The following is an 18,812-nucleotide window of genomic DNA, read 5'->3' on the forward strand; positions in this document are numbered from 1 at the left end:
TGGTATTTTGCAAGCTCCTCATTTACATTCCTAAACTCCTATCTTGGATCTTCTGGGTTGGTTCATTGATCCAGAAAGCCGGAGAACGGAAGAGAGGAATCTAGTAACTTTAAAGAAGAAATACCACAGCCCATCAAACTTGTCAAGATCAAGTCTGAATGCAAATAGTTTTCATCTGACTTAATTAGGGTATGTGATCAACCTGTTTTCTCCCGCTCTGCAGCCCAATTCTTAAACGAAGCCCTGATATTACGAAATCGCCACTAACAAAGTCAGAGCAGCTTCTGAGGATAGACGACCACGATTTCAGCATGAGGCCTGGCTTTGGAGGTATGAGGCATGCACTCTTGGGGCTCAACTTCTTTCCAGGTCCTTCTGTCTGTCTGTAGGCAGCATCAGACCAGGGAACCATTCAGCATTGCTCCCTACCCCAATCAGGTCTGCCTAGGTTGTGAACAAGGCCTGAGCCCTCAGCATCATCTGAGTACCTGCCCTGGCCCGCTTGCTTTGGGCTCTGCTGAACGCATTCTTGGGAGGCAGCTGCTTGTTTGTGGCCAGACCAGCTGAGCTGTTCTCAGGTCACGGCTCCCAACAAGGATGTCTCAGTATTAGGGAGGTTAGTAGCTGGCTGTGGGGACAGTTGCAGTCCAAAGTTGCCTCCTGAAAATGCTCTGAAATAACAATTTTTTAAAAATTGGATCTTTTAAATTTATTTCTTGATTTGTGGAAACAGTTTTTGAAATTTTCTTAAATGATGCTCACTTTCATAGCTCCTAGAAATGCATGATTTTTTAAATAAAATGTAAAAATTCTGTCTGCAATATACATTTAAAAATGCACAATAATCATACCCCTAAAATCACGACTGCATTATCAATTTAATGTGAAATGCCAATCTTGGACTAAATTTTTTCTTATCCTGGAGCTGGCAGACAGAACTCTGGGCCCATATCCTAGGGTAGAGTGTGGTCTGCTGAGTTTGATTAAATGAAAATTGTTTAGAAAATAATGATTTAGTGCCAGAGCCCTTTGAAGCTTAGCCTGCAGCTGCCAGATTTCAGGTTTCTTAGTGTCAAATAGTGGAGAAGGCAATGGCAAGCCACTCCAGTACTATTGCCTAGAAAATCCCATGGATGGAGGAGCCTGGTAGGCTGCAGTCCGTGGGGTCGCTAAGGGTCAGACATGACTGAGCGACTTCACTTTCACACATTGGAGAAGGAAATGGCAACCCACTCCAGTGTTCTTGCCTGGAAAATCCCAGGGATGGGGGAGCCTAGTGGGCTTCCGTCTATGGGGTCACACAGAGTCGGACACGACTGAAGTGACTTAGCAGCAGCAGCAGCAGCAGCAGCAGTGTCAAATAGCGGAGAAGGCAATGGCAACCCACTCCAGTACTCTTGCCTGGAAAATCGCATGGTCAGAGGAGCCTGGTAGGCTGCAGTCCACGGGGTCGCTAAGGGTCGGACACGACTGAGCGACTTCACTTTCACTTTCACACATTGGAGAAGGAAATGGCAACCCACTCCAGTGTTCTTGCCTGGAGAATCCCACGGACGGGGGAGCCTGGTAGGCTTCCGTCTATGGGGTCACGCAGAGTCGGACACGACTGAAGTGACTTAGCAGCAGCAGTGTCAAATAGGGTTTTCATTCTTATGAGTTTTGTTTTTTTTTCCCCTGAGGAAAAAATATTTATTTCAGAAATCATTCTCATGCCTTTTATTTCTTCCCTTTTGGGAAGGATATCCTTTTGCCTAAAGGATAAACAGGTTCTAGAAGGGAGTCTTTATTCAGTCCCTATTCTGCTGCTGTTGGACCCAAATTCACCTTTGCACTCCGTGATGATGTTCCACGATTATATTTTGTGATGATGTTCCATGCTTGTTCTACACACCTGAAAGCAGGGAGGAAAAGAGGCAGCAATCTACTTCCCTGATAATTCTTTCTTTTTATGAATATTAAGTTTTATGGCCTAAAATGCCCCCAAATATAATATTTTCATATCCACCCAGTGTATCACATCCCCCATGGAGGCGACTCCATCATCTAGCAAAGATGCAGATCGGTACCTTGGCAAATGTTTTGAATATGACCTTGGTTCTAACTCACCAAGCAGGGCCTTTCTCCTGGCCAGAGACACTGGCTTCCAAGATGAAAGAGGGTGCAAAATCAGGAGGTAAATACAAAAATTGAAAAATGTGTGACTTCATGTTAAGGAGTAACTCTTTAGATGGGACCCAACTTTGATCCAGGTCTCATGGTTCCTTTAGATGAGCATATGTGACCAAAGACAAATGCTTTGTATTAACTTCCTCATTTTAGAATCACCTGACTGATTCAGACCAAAAAAGAATTTTTTTTTTTACCTTAGCTTGAACATTCTAGGGCGCGAGCCCATGATGCCACCCTTTTATCTCTGGTTTGACTTTAGCCTGGCATGTGGGACACCGAACCTTCAAATCTGAATGTTCTAGGAGAAATACTCCTCATGTCTGTCTCATTCATAGTCAAAGTTCAAATGAAAAGAGTAAACGCTCTTGCCATGCCCTGTCCCCAGGGCCGGCCATTCCTGTTGGCGTGGACGTGCAGGTGGAAAGCTTGGACAGCATCTCAGAGGTGGACATGGTAAGTGCTGCTCTGACCAAGACTGTGGATGGGGGATTCCCTCAGGCCCTGTGCTGGTCCAGGAACCCCACACACCAGAATTCACCGGGCTCACAACTCCCCAGCAGTGGGAATTCCCACGCTCGTTTTATAGGTGGCTCAGGGAGGTCGAGACACTTGCTCAAAGCTGCCCAGTTGGTATGAAACAGAGATGCATGACAGACGTGATCATCCCCACCCCAGGGTCCAGGCTCTTGCCACCAGGATGTGTTCTCTGGGCAAATGCTGTCCAACATAAACAGCGGGATCCAAGGAGCCAGTCACAAGCTACTCCTGTGGACTCTGTGTCTGGCTGTGAAAATGCAGAAAAAGCTAAAGTTTCCTCTGTTTTTTTTTTTAAAATGGGCTTTGATTAACAAATAGAACACTCTACAACTCCTTGACTTACGGGACTTTTTAGAAACTTGTCTTAGCTGGGGAGAAGCAGACCTGAGACTAGCATTCAGGCACAAGTAATTTAATGGCAACCCACTCCAGTATTCTCACCTAGAAAATTCCATGGACAGAGGAGCCTGGTGGGCTATAGTTAATGGGGTTGCAAAGAGTCAAACGCGACCGAGCACACACACAGACACCAATAAATACAAGAAAAGAGTGGGGGCAATTCTCTGATGGTCCAGGGCTTAGGACTCCACACTTTAACTACTGAGGGCCTGAGTTCAATTCCTGGTCAGGGAATGAAGATCCTGCAAGCTGCGTGGCACAGTCTGTGTGTGTGTGTGCGTGTGTGTGTGTATGCTAGGTCATTTCAGTCATGTCCAGCTCTGTGTGACCCCATGGACTGCAACCTGCCAGGCTCCTCTGTCCATGGGATTCTCCAGGCAAGAATACTGGAGTGGGTTGCCGTGCCCTCCTCCAGGGGATCTTCCCGACCCAGGAATCGAACCTGCATCTCCTGGGTTTACCTGTATTGGCAGGCAGGTTCTTTTCCACTAGCACCACCTGGAAAACCTATATATATATATATTTGGTGGTGTCAAAAAAAATTATCTATATAAGAAGAGGGTGGAGAGGTGAGACAGGGAAAAGGAAGGAAGCAAAAACGGTCCTGTCATCAGATCAGATCCATGTGAGAATCAGTCCCTCTGGGCTTCTCTGGGAATCAGCAAAGAGTTCACCTCAGGGTTTTCCCCACTGAGGGGCCAGAGAGCTGAGTTATCCATCCCCTTTACCCATCCCCAGCCCCACTCCCTGGCTGAGGGCTGCTTCCAGAGGCACGAACTCTCAGGCTGGCAGTTGGCCCTGTGTGTGGGCAGGCTGCCCTCAGGCTGGGGTCCCAGCACTGTAGGGAGCAGCCTTCTGCAAGTGGAGGCAAGTGCCCAGGGGTGGGGTGGGGTGGGATTCAAGGCCCCCTCTGTACAACCTCCTGCTGAGGCCTGCATGCAGGGTTCCCTCCCTCCTGAAACAGCAGAGACTAGAAGAAAGGCCTCCCTGGGCTCAGTTCACGCCTCAGCCTGGTGGTGGGGGTGCAGGATGCCCTGTCGTCACCCGGCCGTTCAGTGTGTGGGCTCCCTGTCCCTGCCCTTGGTCCCAGGACTTCACCATGACCCTCTACCTGAGGCATTACTGGAAGGATGAGAGGCTGTCTTTCCCGAGCACCAACAACCTCAGCATGACATTTGACGGCCGGCTGGTGAAGAAGATCTGGGTCCCCGACATGTTTTTTGTGCACTCCAAGCGCTCCTTCATCCATGACACCACCACAGACAATGTGATGCTTCGGGTCCAGCCCGACGGCAAAGTGCTCTACAGCCTCAGGTGAGCCCTTCCCGACCTCCTTCTGGGCCTCTTCCCCTCAGCATCCTCTTAACCCCGAAGCTGGGAGGAAGAGCAACTCATTTGTCAACCAAGAGCATCATTGCTCCCACCACCGCGCTTTTGCTTTTGGCTTTGAACAGTGAACTTCTAACTTTCCAGGGGCTCTGACTTTTCAATATCAGGAAAACTTAACTCTACACATGAGTAAACATTTTAAAGAATTATTTCTCCTTGAAAATACATTTGGGGAAATTTCTCATACTGATGCTTATGATTTAGGCCCTGTTCAAGTTCAATTTCAAATGTTTAATGAAGGTTTTATTGCTCTAGTAGGATTCAGAAAAGTAGATAATGTAATTCTGCTCAAAGACCTGCCTCCTTTGACCTCTCTGATTCCCATTTGGGAATTTTGCTTTAAAAAAAGTTTACCTCACCTGGTCAGTTTAGGCATTTTTTTTTTTTTTTTAAATTCCTTCTCACCAGAGTGTCCTCCTTGAGAGACTATGGGGACCCCGGGCCACTTGAGGATTTTAAATGGTATTTTGAGCATCACTTTGAAAACATAAAGAATAAAATCATTGAGCTCAGCTGACTTAGAAATGTTTTTTTCTTTTTATTTCTTCCTTCCTTCCTTTCATTCACTCATTCTTTCTGTACAGGTGATTTACAATATTACATTAGTTTCAGGTGTGTGACATAGTGATTCAATATGTGTATAGACTACACTCCATTAAGTTATTATAAAATATTGGCTATATTCCCTGTGCTGAACAGTAGCCTTAGAAATGTTTAATTACTCATTAACCACTGACCTGGATAACCTTCCCTTAGGGACAGACATCGCAATGGGTCTTTCCCTGTATGCCCCCTGGAGAAAATCTTGGTGCCAACCTCCCCCAGGAGGACGTGTAGAGATGAGCTGCAGGCCTTTACAGAGCAGCACCTCAGCTACTGGCTGAGATTTACTCCTTCTGTGCTGTGCTGAGAGTGCATTTCAGTTTTACAGACTTCATTTTGGTAAAGCTGAATCCACACACCGGTGTATAAGAAGGGAGTGCCTATACCGATGCAGTGTATCTTTAAAGTCAGAGATGGCAATGTTGAAGCTGAATTTCTGCCCCAAAAGAATATTTATAGTAATCTTTTATTACTTCATCCTGACTTTAGAATCTAAGCAGCTAGGTACCAGACTCAGAGTTTTACTTCTGTTCTTAACATAATATTAATTTTTAATAATGGCTATGTTTGGGACTTTCTTGGTGGTCCCATGATTAAGACTCTGAGTTTCCAATGCAAGGGGGAATCTATCCCTGATCCCACATGCTGAGCAGCAAAGCCAAAAGAAAAAATAAATTATGTTTAACAAGCAGCTTTCAAACTTCTGATAGTCTAGCAGTCAGGTCTCATGAACTGGTGGAGGCCCAGTCCGGCACCACTGGATGTGACACCAGCGGCAGAAGAGAAAAGAGGAAGTGGAAAACCTCTGTTTATTCTGCATCAAAGTTGTCAGTGAGCCTCCAGGTGCCTAAAAACATGTAATTTGATTTTTCATTGCAAATGAAATAATGGGTTTGTTTAAGAAAGAAATAAAGAGGTCCCAGTCAGTGAGGGCTATCACTTTGAGATTTACTTAGGGGAAAACATGGAGGAGCTGGGTACTGTCACCTCTGTCAACAGCAGGTTAACACTTAATCAATACTAATACGTTTCCCTCCACCTCATCCATCCTCATTGATCCATTCAAGAGAATGTGTTTATATTAAGATTGGCTGCCAGAGTTGTACAGATAAAAACCCTGTCAGATCTTGTCTTAAGTTCTGGGTACATAAAGATGAATAATATAAAGTCATTGAGCTTAGCATGATTGCAGCCTAGTGGGGGAGACCTGCAGGAACCAAAGGATTAGATTGCAGAGAGAAGTATGGACACCAAGGAGCGGTGGGCAGGAAGCGACAGGTAACAGGATGGTGAAGTTTCCTAGGCATCAAGAGACAATAACAAGTGAAATTCACAAATGAGATGCTCCATCACACTACGTAGATCAATCTAGAAAAATCACACTAGATTTTCCACACTAGAAAAATCAATTCCATGGTTCTTGAATTCCCAGTCAGTTTCAAGATTTGAGAGTCAATGATTGTTGGGAGGAAGAGATTTTTCTTGGGAGAGAGGTGTGGGCATGCCATTTGCTGGACGGCACAGGACACATGTGTGCTTATGGTTGGGGAACACTGCAGTTAGAGGGTGAGAGAAGAGCTGTTTAACCACCGAGGGGCAGAGTTAGGAGGAGCTTTGGCTCTTATGGGGCCAGACTGCACTCCCAGGCATTTTGGGAATAGTTCAGCATGTGTGGCAAGGAGAGTGGTGAGCCAAGAGATGAAGTGGAAGATGCTGCTGGAGGATGGAGGTGCCCAGTGGTGGGAATGAAGGACCTGGGAAAAAGTCTCAGCTTCAACCACGCAGTGGTCCCAGAGAGCTTGAAACCACCTCACCAGAGAACCATCCCCCTCTTATCTCACTTCTACCCATGTAGGAGGCGATTAGAGATGGGCAGACACTGACCACTCAAATGCCAACACTGTGCCTTAGCTGGGAAGGGGGAGCAGAAGTCTCAATGTGAATGAAGTTTGAAGTGTCGATACCTTGGACCAAAATTCTTTGTTTCTGAACTGAGATTTGTTTGGTTACTTCTGAGGGTTTTGACTGCCTGTTACATGAGAGGGGTAAGCAGGAAAATCTCAGGACCAGCTAAGCTTCCAAGGGAAGATGCTCTAGACGAAATAATTTAAAAGGACTTGAGGGAAACAGCAGTGGACATGGGTGAGATTACACCACATGCTGTGCTTGTTCAATGCTTGGGTTACAAGTGGAAATGCATCAAGTCAGAGTGCCAAGAACAAGTCTGATAATGTCTGTGATTCTAAAATCCTGTTCCTGTATCAACTGACAACAGAAAGAAGAACTATCTAATACTTTTGTTCATAGCAAAACCTACCTGCATTTGACATTTGATGTCCCCAAAGTTTGCACAAGGGTCTCCAAGCTTAGCTCCTAGTTTCTTTCTTGCTGATGGCGCCATCAGGTGTGGTTGCGCTGGTGATGTGCCCATAGAAATGGGAGCCCACCCACTAGGTGTCCAAGTCAGAGGCTGGCCTGACCAACCCCCCCAAAAACATCCTGTGTATCAGTATTCCCATGAGAGAAAAGATGATCCAGCTGCTAACAATACTAGATCCCTCCCAGACCACAACACTCAAATGGAATGAGGAAAATAAGGCAAATATCTGGATAACTGAGTTTCAAAAAAGTTCTTTTCCTTGAAATTTCCATTTTAAAGTGATTTTTTCTTTTTGGCCATGAATTATCCAGATAATTTTCATAACTTATACATAGCCAATTTTCTGTGCCTGAAGGAAAAATAGTATGTTCACTGGCTAATGACTGTTAATCATACCCTGCCATGGAATGCCACACTGGGTGGGAGATCTTTCTTCTATGACTAACAATCTGTATTTGCTTATTCTTTGATACAAAAGCCAATTTTCCTGTGTAAACTCTGGAGCAAAACCATTAGATGCCAGCAAAACCATTAGATGTTGATGCATAAGATCTTCCAGAGTTTTTCCATTACTATGATCTCCATGGAACTATCCACTAAGAACACCTGAGCCCACTAGTAGATGTTATTATCAATATAGAAATATCAACATTGTAAAAAAAAATAATAAAGTGCCTAATTTGGCAACTGACATAAATACTTCATGAATATTATTGTAAAAACACTGTACACAAATAGTGAATGTCAGTAAAATCAAGAAAAGAAGAATTTGAATGAATCTGAAACAGAAGAGCAGTATTTCACATTCACATTTTCAAAGTGGTTTCACATTGTTTTATTTTTTGTTTATTTTTAATTTCAGAAGTGGCTCTTTTAAAAAAAAATATTTATTGAATTTGTTATACTACTGCTTCTGTTTTATGTTTTGGTTTTCTGGCCACAAGGCATGTGGGATCTTCGCTCCCTGACCAGAGATTGAACTTGTACCCCCTCCATTGGAAGGCGAAATTTTAATCCTTGGACCACAAAAGAAGTCCCCACATTGTTTTACTGATGGAGACCATTGCTTCTCTCAAATGCTTGCATGAGATGGGGGTTAGTGGAGTCATTGTCGGCCCCATGGTGAGCCTGGGGTTAAACATAAACACCCAAGAGTACTCCAGTGTGGGAATCACACATAAGCTACTTGGTTCTCTAGGTCCTGGCTCACTGCTTATGAACTATAAGATTCTTCTATATTGGGAGGAAGCAGAGGCCTTTTCTTTTTTAATTTTTATTTTTTTTCTTTTCTTTTTATCATTTTGCACTTATATTTTGCAGCCTCTGCATATTCAGATTTTATCTGTTTGTTTCTAGGGTTACAGTGACTGCCATGTGCAACATGGACTTCAGCCGGTTTCCCCTGGACACACAAACGTGCTCACTTGAAATTGAGAGCTGTGAGTAAGCCTATGCCCAGACAGCCCCCACAGACCTCAAGTTACCCTAGACGCCTCTGACTCTCAGGAGCTGGAGCAAGATGTCTTCCTATTCGTGACTCGGCTTTTTTTTTAACATGAAATTTAATCTCTTAATAAATTTTAATTAATTTATTTTTAATTGGAGGATAATTGCTTTACAATATCGTGTTGGTTTCTGCCATATATCAACATGAATTAGCCATAGGTATATGTATGTTCCCTCCCTCTTGAACTTTCCTCCCACCTCCCACCCCATCCCACCACCCCTCTAGGTCATCACAGGTGACTATGCTTTTGAGGTAACTTTTCAGATAGAAGCAACATCTCGGGTAAGTTTGAAAATCAGGAACAAATTTGGCACTAAAACCTTCTATTCCCATAATTGACCCTTTTAATACTCATGGCAGTGGTTTTAAACTTGGTCCTGCGGAAACTGGAGGTTTCCCAGTTCCCTAGGGCAAGTGTCTGGGGAAGGGGAGCTGAGAGCTCAGCAAATGTGGGTCTCCTTCCAAGCCCCCTGCATGGCACTCATCACAGAGTCCACCAGAGAGCTCCTTGTGGATCTCTCTTATTGCTCTTCTGAGTAAGATTTCCACTGAAGAAATAATTTCCAGGCAAAAACAAGTTGGGCAGCAATTGCCCCAGGGGATAGCCACTATGAGTGCAGGTGGTGGCTGAGACACTCACACCTACCCTAGGGGCCTTGGGAAACTTACACACACGCAGAAACCCTGGAAAATTAAACAGCCCTAGGAGGACCAAGGCTGCAGCCACGTCCAGAACTGGCATCCCTAGCTCTCTACACACCTGCCCCGTGCTCCAATCTCTGACAAAATGTTGCCCCTGATGGGCACAACCTGGTCCACCCCCTACCATGACTCCTTCTCCTACAGTCCTCTCAAACCAGCGCACACCCACTGACACATCCCAGCCCATGTCAGAGTCCTAGTGAGGACTTGCATTGGCCCCGGGCATCTTGGTAAGCCTGCCGGGGCCATGGTGGTGGATCAGGTGTCCCCTGACTCGAATCACCCAGGGCTAAGGAGAGCAGGGACATGAACTCTACACATTGGAGGGACTGCATGGACAACTCTGTGGGCCACTTAACATGGGGTCAGGGAGAATAAATCCCAGGACCAAGGGAATGACTGTCTCATGCACCATGGCTTTCCGCCTGCTCTATCCTTTAATCCTTCCAAACTCCCTGTGAGAAGGTTACTGTTATCTCCTTTATGGAGCTTAACAGCGAAGGACTAAACATTGGCTCCAGAATCTTGCTTTCCCCAGGACACCCAGGCAGTGGTACCTGTCAGGCTTCCACCAGAGAAGCAGAACCATAGGACAGGGGTCCCCAACTTTCAGGATCTAATGCCTAATGATCTGAGGTGGAGCTGATGGAATAATAATAGAAATAAACTGCACAATAAAAGTAATGTGCTTTAAACTATGCCCCCTACCTTGGTCCATGGAGAAATTGTCTTCTACAAAACTGGCCCCTGGTGCCAAAAATGTTGGGGACTGCTGCCATAGGACATACACAGGGAGAGGGCTAGTGCAGAGGACTGGCTTATGTGAGCATCTGCAGGGCAGGTGGTGGGGAAGGGCCGGCTGGGGGCTTTCGGGCAGGAGCCCACCCTGCCGTCCACATGTGGAATTTTATCTTCCTCCAGGAAACCTCAGGTCCGCTTTTAAGGCCTTTCAACTGATGGGATCAGACCCACCCAGGTTATCCTGGGTCATCTTTATTTCAAGTGAGCTGGGTGTAGATAACACGGCTACAAGCATCTCCCCAGTAGCACCCAGATTAGTGCCAGATTGAATCACTGGATACTTACAATAGCCTGGCCAAGTAGACATGTGAAAGGGATCATCGCATAGGTCAAAGGTTAAAGGTAGAATAAAAGAGGAATAAAACAGGGCCTTGGGGAGCCCCAGAAAGAACTGTTGACACAGGAGCAGCCCCTTCAGGTTTTACCCCCAGTTCTGCCCAAACAGCAGGTAGGTCTGCTGGGTTGGGGTAAGCGGTGTGCTCACCTAAAATAAGTGGGGTGGGGAAGTATGGGGCCAGAGGGAGGAATCCTCAGGGAAATCCCCTTGATTCTACCCTGGGCAGAGCAATGAGAGGCCTGCAGAGAAAGACCTTGTTTGGATGCAAATCTCCTTGTGGGTCTTTTCTTGCTAGAATGCAGCCCCTATTACCTGAGAGTGTTAAAAGGTATTTGCCTTCAATGATGCATCATCACCCTTTGAAAGAAGAAAGGGCTAAATTACCTGTGGTTTAGAAAGTTGAACGATATGAAATGTTGCCGCTATTTAACCGGCCAAAAAAATTTTTTTGTTTTTTTTTGGAAGAGCAAATTGTATTTTCTGATCTACAAGAATAGCAATTTCATCTGCTTTTAGGCTGACTTGAAGGGTGAACACTTTTGCAATCAGGAGGAGTATTTAGGCCTGAGAGCTTTGCCCTGATGATTTTGGAAGACTGAGGAGAATTAGATTTGTCTTTTTGGATTCTGTTTTGCTTTGTTAGACTGCAGTTTGTTTATTCAGTTGATCTTATTACAACCCCCACAGAGCCTCACAGACAGGCTCATCTTTCCTGGCATCTGATGCCATCTTGTCTTTTCAGATGCCTACACGGAAGATGACCTCATGCTCTACTGGAAGAAAGGCAATGACTCCTTAAAGACAGACGAGCGAATCTCCCTCTCCCAGTTCCTCATCCAGGAATTCCACACCACCACGAAGCTGGCCTTCTACAGCAGCACAGGTGAGGGCAGGGCTAAGAGAGAGGGCTACTTGGATCTCAGGAGGCATGTGGATTGGTTATCAAGTGAGCGGAGCCTGTGCCTCTAGGATTTGAAACCAAAGATGAGATTTCCAGATTGGGTCTAGAGGGTGGTGAGCACGGGGTGAGGGAGGATTTTTGATACCACCACAGCATCAGAAGTGATAACCTAGAAAATCTTAATAAAAATTCCAACATAAGCCCTCTGTGTAGGTCTATTTGAGACAATTGCATTGAGAGTTTAACAGCAGAAATTTCATCCTGATATGACTCCCAGAGACCCCTCTCTTATGGGCAAAAAATAGTCCAATTTCAGGTTTATTATTTTCCTTTCATGTTCTCTTAACTTCAGCCCCTTTGAGTGCTTCTCTCTTAACCAATCCCCTGCTGCTGTACTGTTTGCACAGCTCCTCTTATGACCCTCTTATGAGCCACAGTGCAGGAACTACACCCCACGGGCAGTGTTGTTGTTTTTTGAACCGAGTCTGGGTAAGCTTGCCACTGCTGCCACCTCCCCCCGCACCCCACCCCCACCTCCACCACTGCATTGCCTGAGGACAGGTGCTGTGGTCTTCCTCCTGGCAGCTGAGGTTACAGCTGAGCTTCACTCTCTCCAACCCTTGACTCTTTCTTAACTAATCGCCTTTCAAGATGACTTTGCTCTTATCTTTCTGCAATTTCTGTTGCTAAAACACTGCATGGTTGACTACACCGTTTGATCTGTAACAGAAGGCATTGCTTATTTCCAGCATATGGTGACATCACATCTCTTATCTTTTGCACTCCTCATCCACCAGTCTTGATCCTTTGGGGCACCCTCATTCCTTTCCTTAGCATTTTGACGTTCCTCTTGTCTGAGTGTGCTTGGGCTGCTATAAAAAACTACCATAATTCTGTGTGTGTGTGTGTGCGCGCGCACACGTGCTCAGTTGTGTCTGAGTCTTTGCAACCCCATAGACTGTAGCCTACCAGGCTCCTCTGTCCATGGGATCAAGAATACTGGAGTGGATCTCCATTTCCAAGATCCAGGGGATCTTGCCAATGCAGGGAGCGAACCGGTGTCTTCTGCAGCTCCTGCACTGGCAGGCAGATACTTTACCACCAAGCCCACCAGGAAGCCACAGACTGGGTGGCTTCTAAACCACAGGAACTTGTTTTGCACAGTTCTGGAGGCTGGAAAGTCAAGATCAAGGAAGCTCACCCTACTTACAACCCCCACAGAGCCTCACAGACAGGCTCGTCTTTCCTGTAGTCTGAAATATTCAGTGTCTGATGAGAGCCCGCTTCCTAGGACTCACTGTGTTCTCACATGAAAGAAGGTGCAAGGGAGCTCTCTGAGGCCTATTGTATAAGGGCACCAATCCCATTCACAATGAAATCACCTTCCAAAGGCCCCACCTCCAAATACCATCACTTAAAGGATTAGGTTTCAACACATGAATTTGAGAAGGACATATTCAATCTCTAGCACCTCCACAATCACTTTCTGGAGCTGTTATAAATATAACCGTTGCACTAAAATTGTCCTGGGATGCCAGTTTTCCAGTTAATATTGCCAAGTCCCCATTTTATTTTCAGTTCTTGTCATGTCAAGTTTATCCTGCCTTTTCCTCTCCTTCCACCATTCTCTGTTCCCTTCAATTCCTCCATACAAGTTTTCCTTGTAAAGAACACCAGGGTGAAGCTAAAGCATAGCCTAAATGTACTGTTGTTGTGAGCTTGGTATTTTTACTTTAAACATATTTTCCCCCCATAAAGAAATCCAGAGGGAGTTGTTAAATCCACACATCTCAAGCTTTAACATATGTAGGAATCATGTGGAGAGGAGTGTTAAAAGAAGTTTCTTTTCTTTTTTCTTGACCACAGTGTGGGGCTTGTGGGATCTTACTTCTCTGACCAGGGGTTAAACCTGGGCCATCACAGTGAAAGCACTGAGTTCTAACCACTGGACAATCAGGAAATTCCCAAAAGGAAGTTATGATTCAGTAGATCCAGGACGGGGTCCGAGAGTCTGTGTTTCTAACAAGCACCCAAGTGATGGTGATGCTGCTGGGCCCTGTGCCATATTTGAGTTACTAAAGTCTTCCATGGCCTTCCCAAGGGGTTCCCTTTGTATATAGGACGGGGACCAAAGATTCCTTGAAATGTACTAACCCTTATGATGTGGGTTATCATATAATCATTCTGTTCTATGGTTTTTCTGTCTTCCATTTTATAAAGATAGGGTAAGTTTCCAGGCAAGCATCTAAGGCATTTATGATTCTCTGAATAAAATCTGTCCTATGGGGAAGCTGAGTGGCTATGGTTTGTATTCTTTCTTCTTCCTGTGTCCCACAGGCTGGTATAACCGTCTGTACATCAACTTCACATTGCGTCGCCACATCTTCTTCTTCTTGCTCCAAACCTACTTTCCCGCCACCCTGATGGTCATGCTGTCCTGGGTGTCGTTCTGGATCGACCGCAGAGCCGTGCCTGCCAGAGTCCCTTTAGGTAAGCAACATCTCAAGTGCATGTTCCAGACATCTGAAAATACAAGGAATTCCTTCCAGATAAAACCCTTCTTTCCAAATGGGTCCTGAATCCCTGTGGGCATTATAACTCAGAAAAACATCAAGTTATTCTTTCACAGATATAATGCCACTATTAATCTGTGTAGTGAAGCCATTTCTAGGTCCCCCTAGGAGTCCACACAAACAGTTCATCTTTAATCTTATTAGAGCTGAGTTCTGGAGTGTGTTGTCCTGGTCTGTGGTGCTTTCTCTGCTCACCTGGATAAGAAAGTCACATTCTGTAATAGGGTTTTTCAAAAGGTGGCCCAAGGGATCTTTGTGACAGACTCTCTGGGGGAAAATTGTTTAAAATGAAGAATCCTGGGACCTATCTATATGTATAGGATCAGAATCTCTGAGAGAGTTCCAGGAATTTGCATTTTGAACAAACTCCCCCAGTAAACCCTTTTTTTTTTTTTTCTTCGACGTGGCTCATTTTTAAAGTCTTTATTTAATTTGTTATAACACTGCTTCTGTTTTATGTTTTGGTTTTTTGGCTGAGAGGCATGTGGGATCTTAGTTCCCTGACCAGAACTCGAACCTGCACCCCTGCATTGGAAGGTGAAGTCTCAACCACTGGACTTCCAGAGAAGTCCCTCCCCTAGTAATTCTTATATATACTCAAGTCTGAGAATCCCTACTGTACTATCAATAGCTGTTTGCCATCCACTCTCTTCCCTGATTTAAATATTGCACCCATTCCACACGTACCACCATGGCTCAGAGGTCCAGGGGCTTCAAGGGAGCGAATTACTCACCAGGTTTTAGTGAAACTGGATTGGTGCTGGCTCTTAAGATGACCCCAATCCGCTGTGATTTGGTGTTTGCCAAACAAATGTTCTGAGCTTAATTTGAAATCTCAGGGACATTCCCATTGACAGATGCCCTGGCCTTTAACGGTTGTTCTGTAGCTTGAACAGTTACTGTGCTGAATAAATAAATATTCTAGTTTCAGAAATCTAACTGAGGTTAACATCATTCTTGGTAAAATTGACAGGGTCCTTAAGTCAACATTGCAGAATGGGCAGCCAGGTCCAGGACCCAGACAGGCCCTGACAGCTGATAACACAGGCCAAGGACTACAGGATTCTACACCAGCAACAAGGACACAAGGATTAAAATACAACTTGTGTACTTTCCCCTCCTCTTTTGGAGGAGTTCCAAGAAACATTCATACCTGCTTATATATACAATCTTCTTCTTGTTTTGTTTATAAATATTTATTTTACAAATAAAGTTAATTTATTTTTTGACTATTTTGCAAGGCTTGGGAAATCTCAATTTCCCAACCAGGGATTGAATCCTAACCACTAGACCACCAGGGAACTCCCCTGCAATCTTTGTTTTAAACAACTGAATGGAAAGAATTGGCTTACTGCTAACCTGTCAGGGGCTCTCTGCAGAAAAACAAAGTGATAAAGGTGCCATGATGAAGACACAAGGAGGGGGAACTCCCTGGCAGTCCTGCGCTTAAGATGCCATACCTTGACTGCATTAAGACTTCCTGCTTTCATTGCAGGGCGCAAGGGTTCAATCCCTAGTCTGGGAACTAAGATATGCCACTTGGCAGGGCCAAAAAAAAAAAAAAGATTCAGGGATACAGCTGGGAGCAGAGGAATAGGAGAAACTTCATAAAAGCTAAAACTGGAAAGGTGAGCAGCTGGAGGGGCAGGGAGGGAGATGTTCTAGGCCAGAGGAAGAGCTAGGAGAAAGAAGAGAGGCTCGGAGCCACCCTCTTTGTCTTTGGTGAAAGACAAACCCCTGCTCCTTTGTCTCTGTGTCTTCAGGGATCACCACGGTGCTGACCATGTCCACCATCATCACAGGCGTGAACGCCTCCATGCCCCGCGTGTCCTACATCAAGGCCGTGGACATCTACCTCTGGGTCAGCTTCGTGTTCGTGTTCCTCTCCGTGCTGGAGTACGCGGCCGTCAACTACCTGACCACCGTGCAGGAGCGGAAGGAGCGGAAGCCGCAGGAGAAGGTGACTTTACTGTGAGCAGGAGTGTCTGCACGGGTAGGATCTGGTCTAGCAATGGACCTTGGGCAGGCCCGACCTCCTCTGTAAAATAGGGTAATGGCACTCCCTCCTCCACTTATTTCATCAGTTGGCTGTGAAGAGCAAACAAAAGAATAAGTTAAAATGGTGTGAAATTTACTCTGAGCTACCTCTTTTACTCAAATATTTATTTAGCACCTACTATAAACTAGCTTCCTGGAAATGGCAAACCACCCTAGTATTCCTGCCTGGAAAATTCCAGGGACAGAGGAGCCTGGTGGGCTGCTGTCCATGGGATCTCAAAGAGTCAGGCAGGACTGAACGACTGAGCACCCATAGACCAGGAACAGCTAAGTCAAGTTAACTAAGGCGAGGTCTCTTCAATCTTGGTGGTGTTCCTAGTTCAGTGATAAAAGTAAATGGTAATTCAACATGGTGGGACAAATGATTTATGAACATAGAGGAATCATAAAAGAAGCTTCTAGAAATGTCTCTTTCCAAGACAATCTTTTTAATAGTTGCATAATAAAGAATGTCTTGGATGTATTATAACATGATTTATTCCCTTATTGATGGGCAGTGGGTTTTTTTTTCATTTTTTGCCACTATAATAAATGCTGCAATAAACATTATATATATATGTATTATACATAGATAGATGGATAGATATGTCTGTCTCTTGAAAGCTTATATATATATAAGCTTATATATAAGCTTTCAAGGAAGCACATCCTCCATTCTAGGAAAATTTCCTTCATATGTGAGCTCATACAACTCCCATCACTTCCCAGATCACCTTCCCTCCCACCTAGTTTCCCCGTCATTCTCCTGTCTTCAGTTCAATGATTATCTCCTCCAGAAAACTCAGGCTCTGTAGAGGAAACTATCCCCACAATGCCACATCTTTCAAATTCCCACTCCATCTCTCTCTCTCTCTCCCCCTCTCTCACACACACATACACACACAATAACTGCAAACATTTCTATCAGGGGTCATATCAGAGAACATGGAGATTATCTGATCATGAACCTTCTTGCGGGCCTCTGATATGACTTCGTATTTCCTAATAGTTGATGGGTTACCTGCTCTTTCATTGATAAAATGTTTACGGTGACACCATCATTATTCCCCCAACCCCTTAAAAGAAAGGACTTCCCTGTAGCTCAAATGATAAAGAATCTGCCTGCAATGCAGGAGACTAGGGTTTGATCCCTGGGTCAGAAAGATCCTCTGGAGAAGGGAATGGCAATCCACTCCAGTATTCTTGCTTGGAGAATCCCATGGACAGAGAGGCCTGGTGGGCTACAGTCCAGGGGGTCGCAAAGAGTCGGACACGACTGAACAACTAACATACACACCTTGAAAGAAAGTAGGAAAAGGTGATCCCCTCCTCTGTGCAACTTTGTTGGCTGGGCTCGCATTCCAGCGTGCGTTTGCTGTGTCTGCAGCTTCCCTGCACCTGCGGGTTGCCTCAGCCGCGCGCAGTCCTCCTGGATGGCAGCTACAGTGATGGGGAGGTGAATGACCTGGGCAGCTATACCCCTGAGAACGGAGACAAGCCCGACAAGATGATGGTGCAGCTGACGCTGGCCTCGGAGAGGAGCTCCCCGCGGAGGAAAAGCCAGAGGAGCAACTACGTGAGCATGAGGATTGACACCCACGCCATTGATAAATACTCAAGGATCATTTTTCCAGCTGCATACATCTTATTCAACTTAATATACTGGTCGATTTTCTCATAAATGCCTGTAATTCTATACATTTCACATTCTTCTGTATGTACTACAGAAATAATTGAATGATGAGACGTAATTTAAGGTTATGATGAAAACAAAGTTCCCAGTACCCACCCTTCTCCAGCTTTCCAAAACTACACTGACAAGGCACTTACTGGTTTGATTTACACTTATTAACTGCTTATTGTATACACAGCATTATACTTGGTACTTCGGGTATAGAGACACCTGTAGCAACTGATGATAGTTGTTACTGGGATCTCTTAGAAAAGCGCACTGCTTTTCTAAGAGAAAAGGCACACTGGGGTGGGGTAGGCACACTGTAGTTCAATCTCTTTTAGACTCTAGATACTTATTCATATGAACCATATCCTTTATGTGAGTGTGACTCTATTCTCTGGACCAGGTGGATCTGGGAAGCACAAAGTTCTTTTGTTGCTGTTGTTTAGTCGTTAAGTCGTGTCCGACTCTTTGCGACCCCATGGACTGAGTAGCCCAGCAGGCTCCTTTGTCCATGGGATTTCCCAGGCAAGAATACTGGAGAGAGTTGCTGTTTCCTTCTCCAGTGGATCTTCCTGACCCAGGGATCAAACCCACATCTCCTGTATTGGCAGGTGGATTCTTTACTGCTGAGCCACTCATTTACATGCACCTAAATCCCCACTTTGACCAAAACTTATGCTTCAGACTGTAGCCTCTTACCTATTTTATATGCATCTCTTCGTGTTGGATTCATTATAAGGCAATAATAATATTCCTACTTTATTTACATTTTGTGGTTCCTAAGGTTTCACCTCTTCAC

The 18,812-nt window shown here is 45.0% G+C and overlaps 1 protein-coding gene across 1 annotated transcript; it reads left to right on the forward strand.

Annotated features, from left to right (window-relative positions):
* The first annotated feature begins 311 nt into the window (after positions 1-311).
* Positions 312-18,812, forward strand: GABRR1 (gamma-aminobutyric acid type A receptor subunit rho1). The gene is made up of 8 exons (XM_055433382.2): positions 312-330; positions 2,555-2,622; positions 4,196-4,419; positions 8,834-8,916; positions 11,567-11,707; positions 14,063-14,215; positions 16,062-16,258; positions 17,723-18,812. The coding sequence occupies exons 1-8, from the start codon at positions 312-314 to the stop codon at positions 18,014-18,016; spliced, it is 1,179 nt and encodes a 392-aa protein (XP_055289357.2). The 3' UTR covers positions 18,017-18,812.

Source organism: Moschus berezovskii, chromosome 10, assembly GCF_049115385.1.
Source record: "Moschus berezovskii isolate FMDL1 chromosome 10, NW_MosBer_1.0, whole genome shotgun sequence".
In the NCBI taxonomy this organism is placed as follows: domain Eukaryota; kingdom Metazoa; phylum Chordata; class Mammalia; order Artiodactyla; family Moschidae; genus Moschus; species Moschus berezovskii.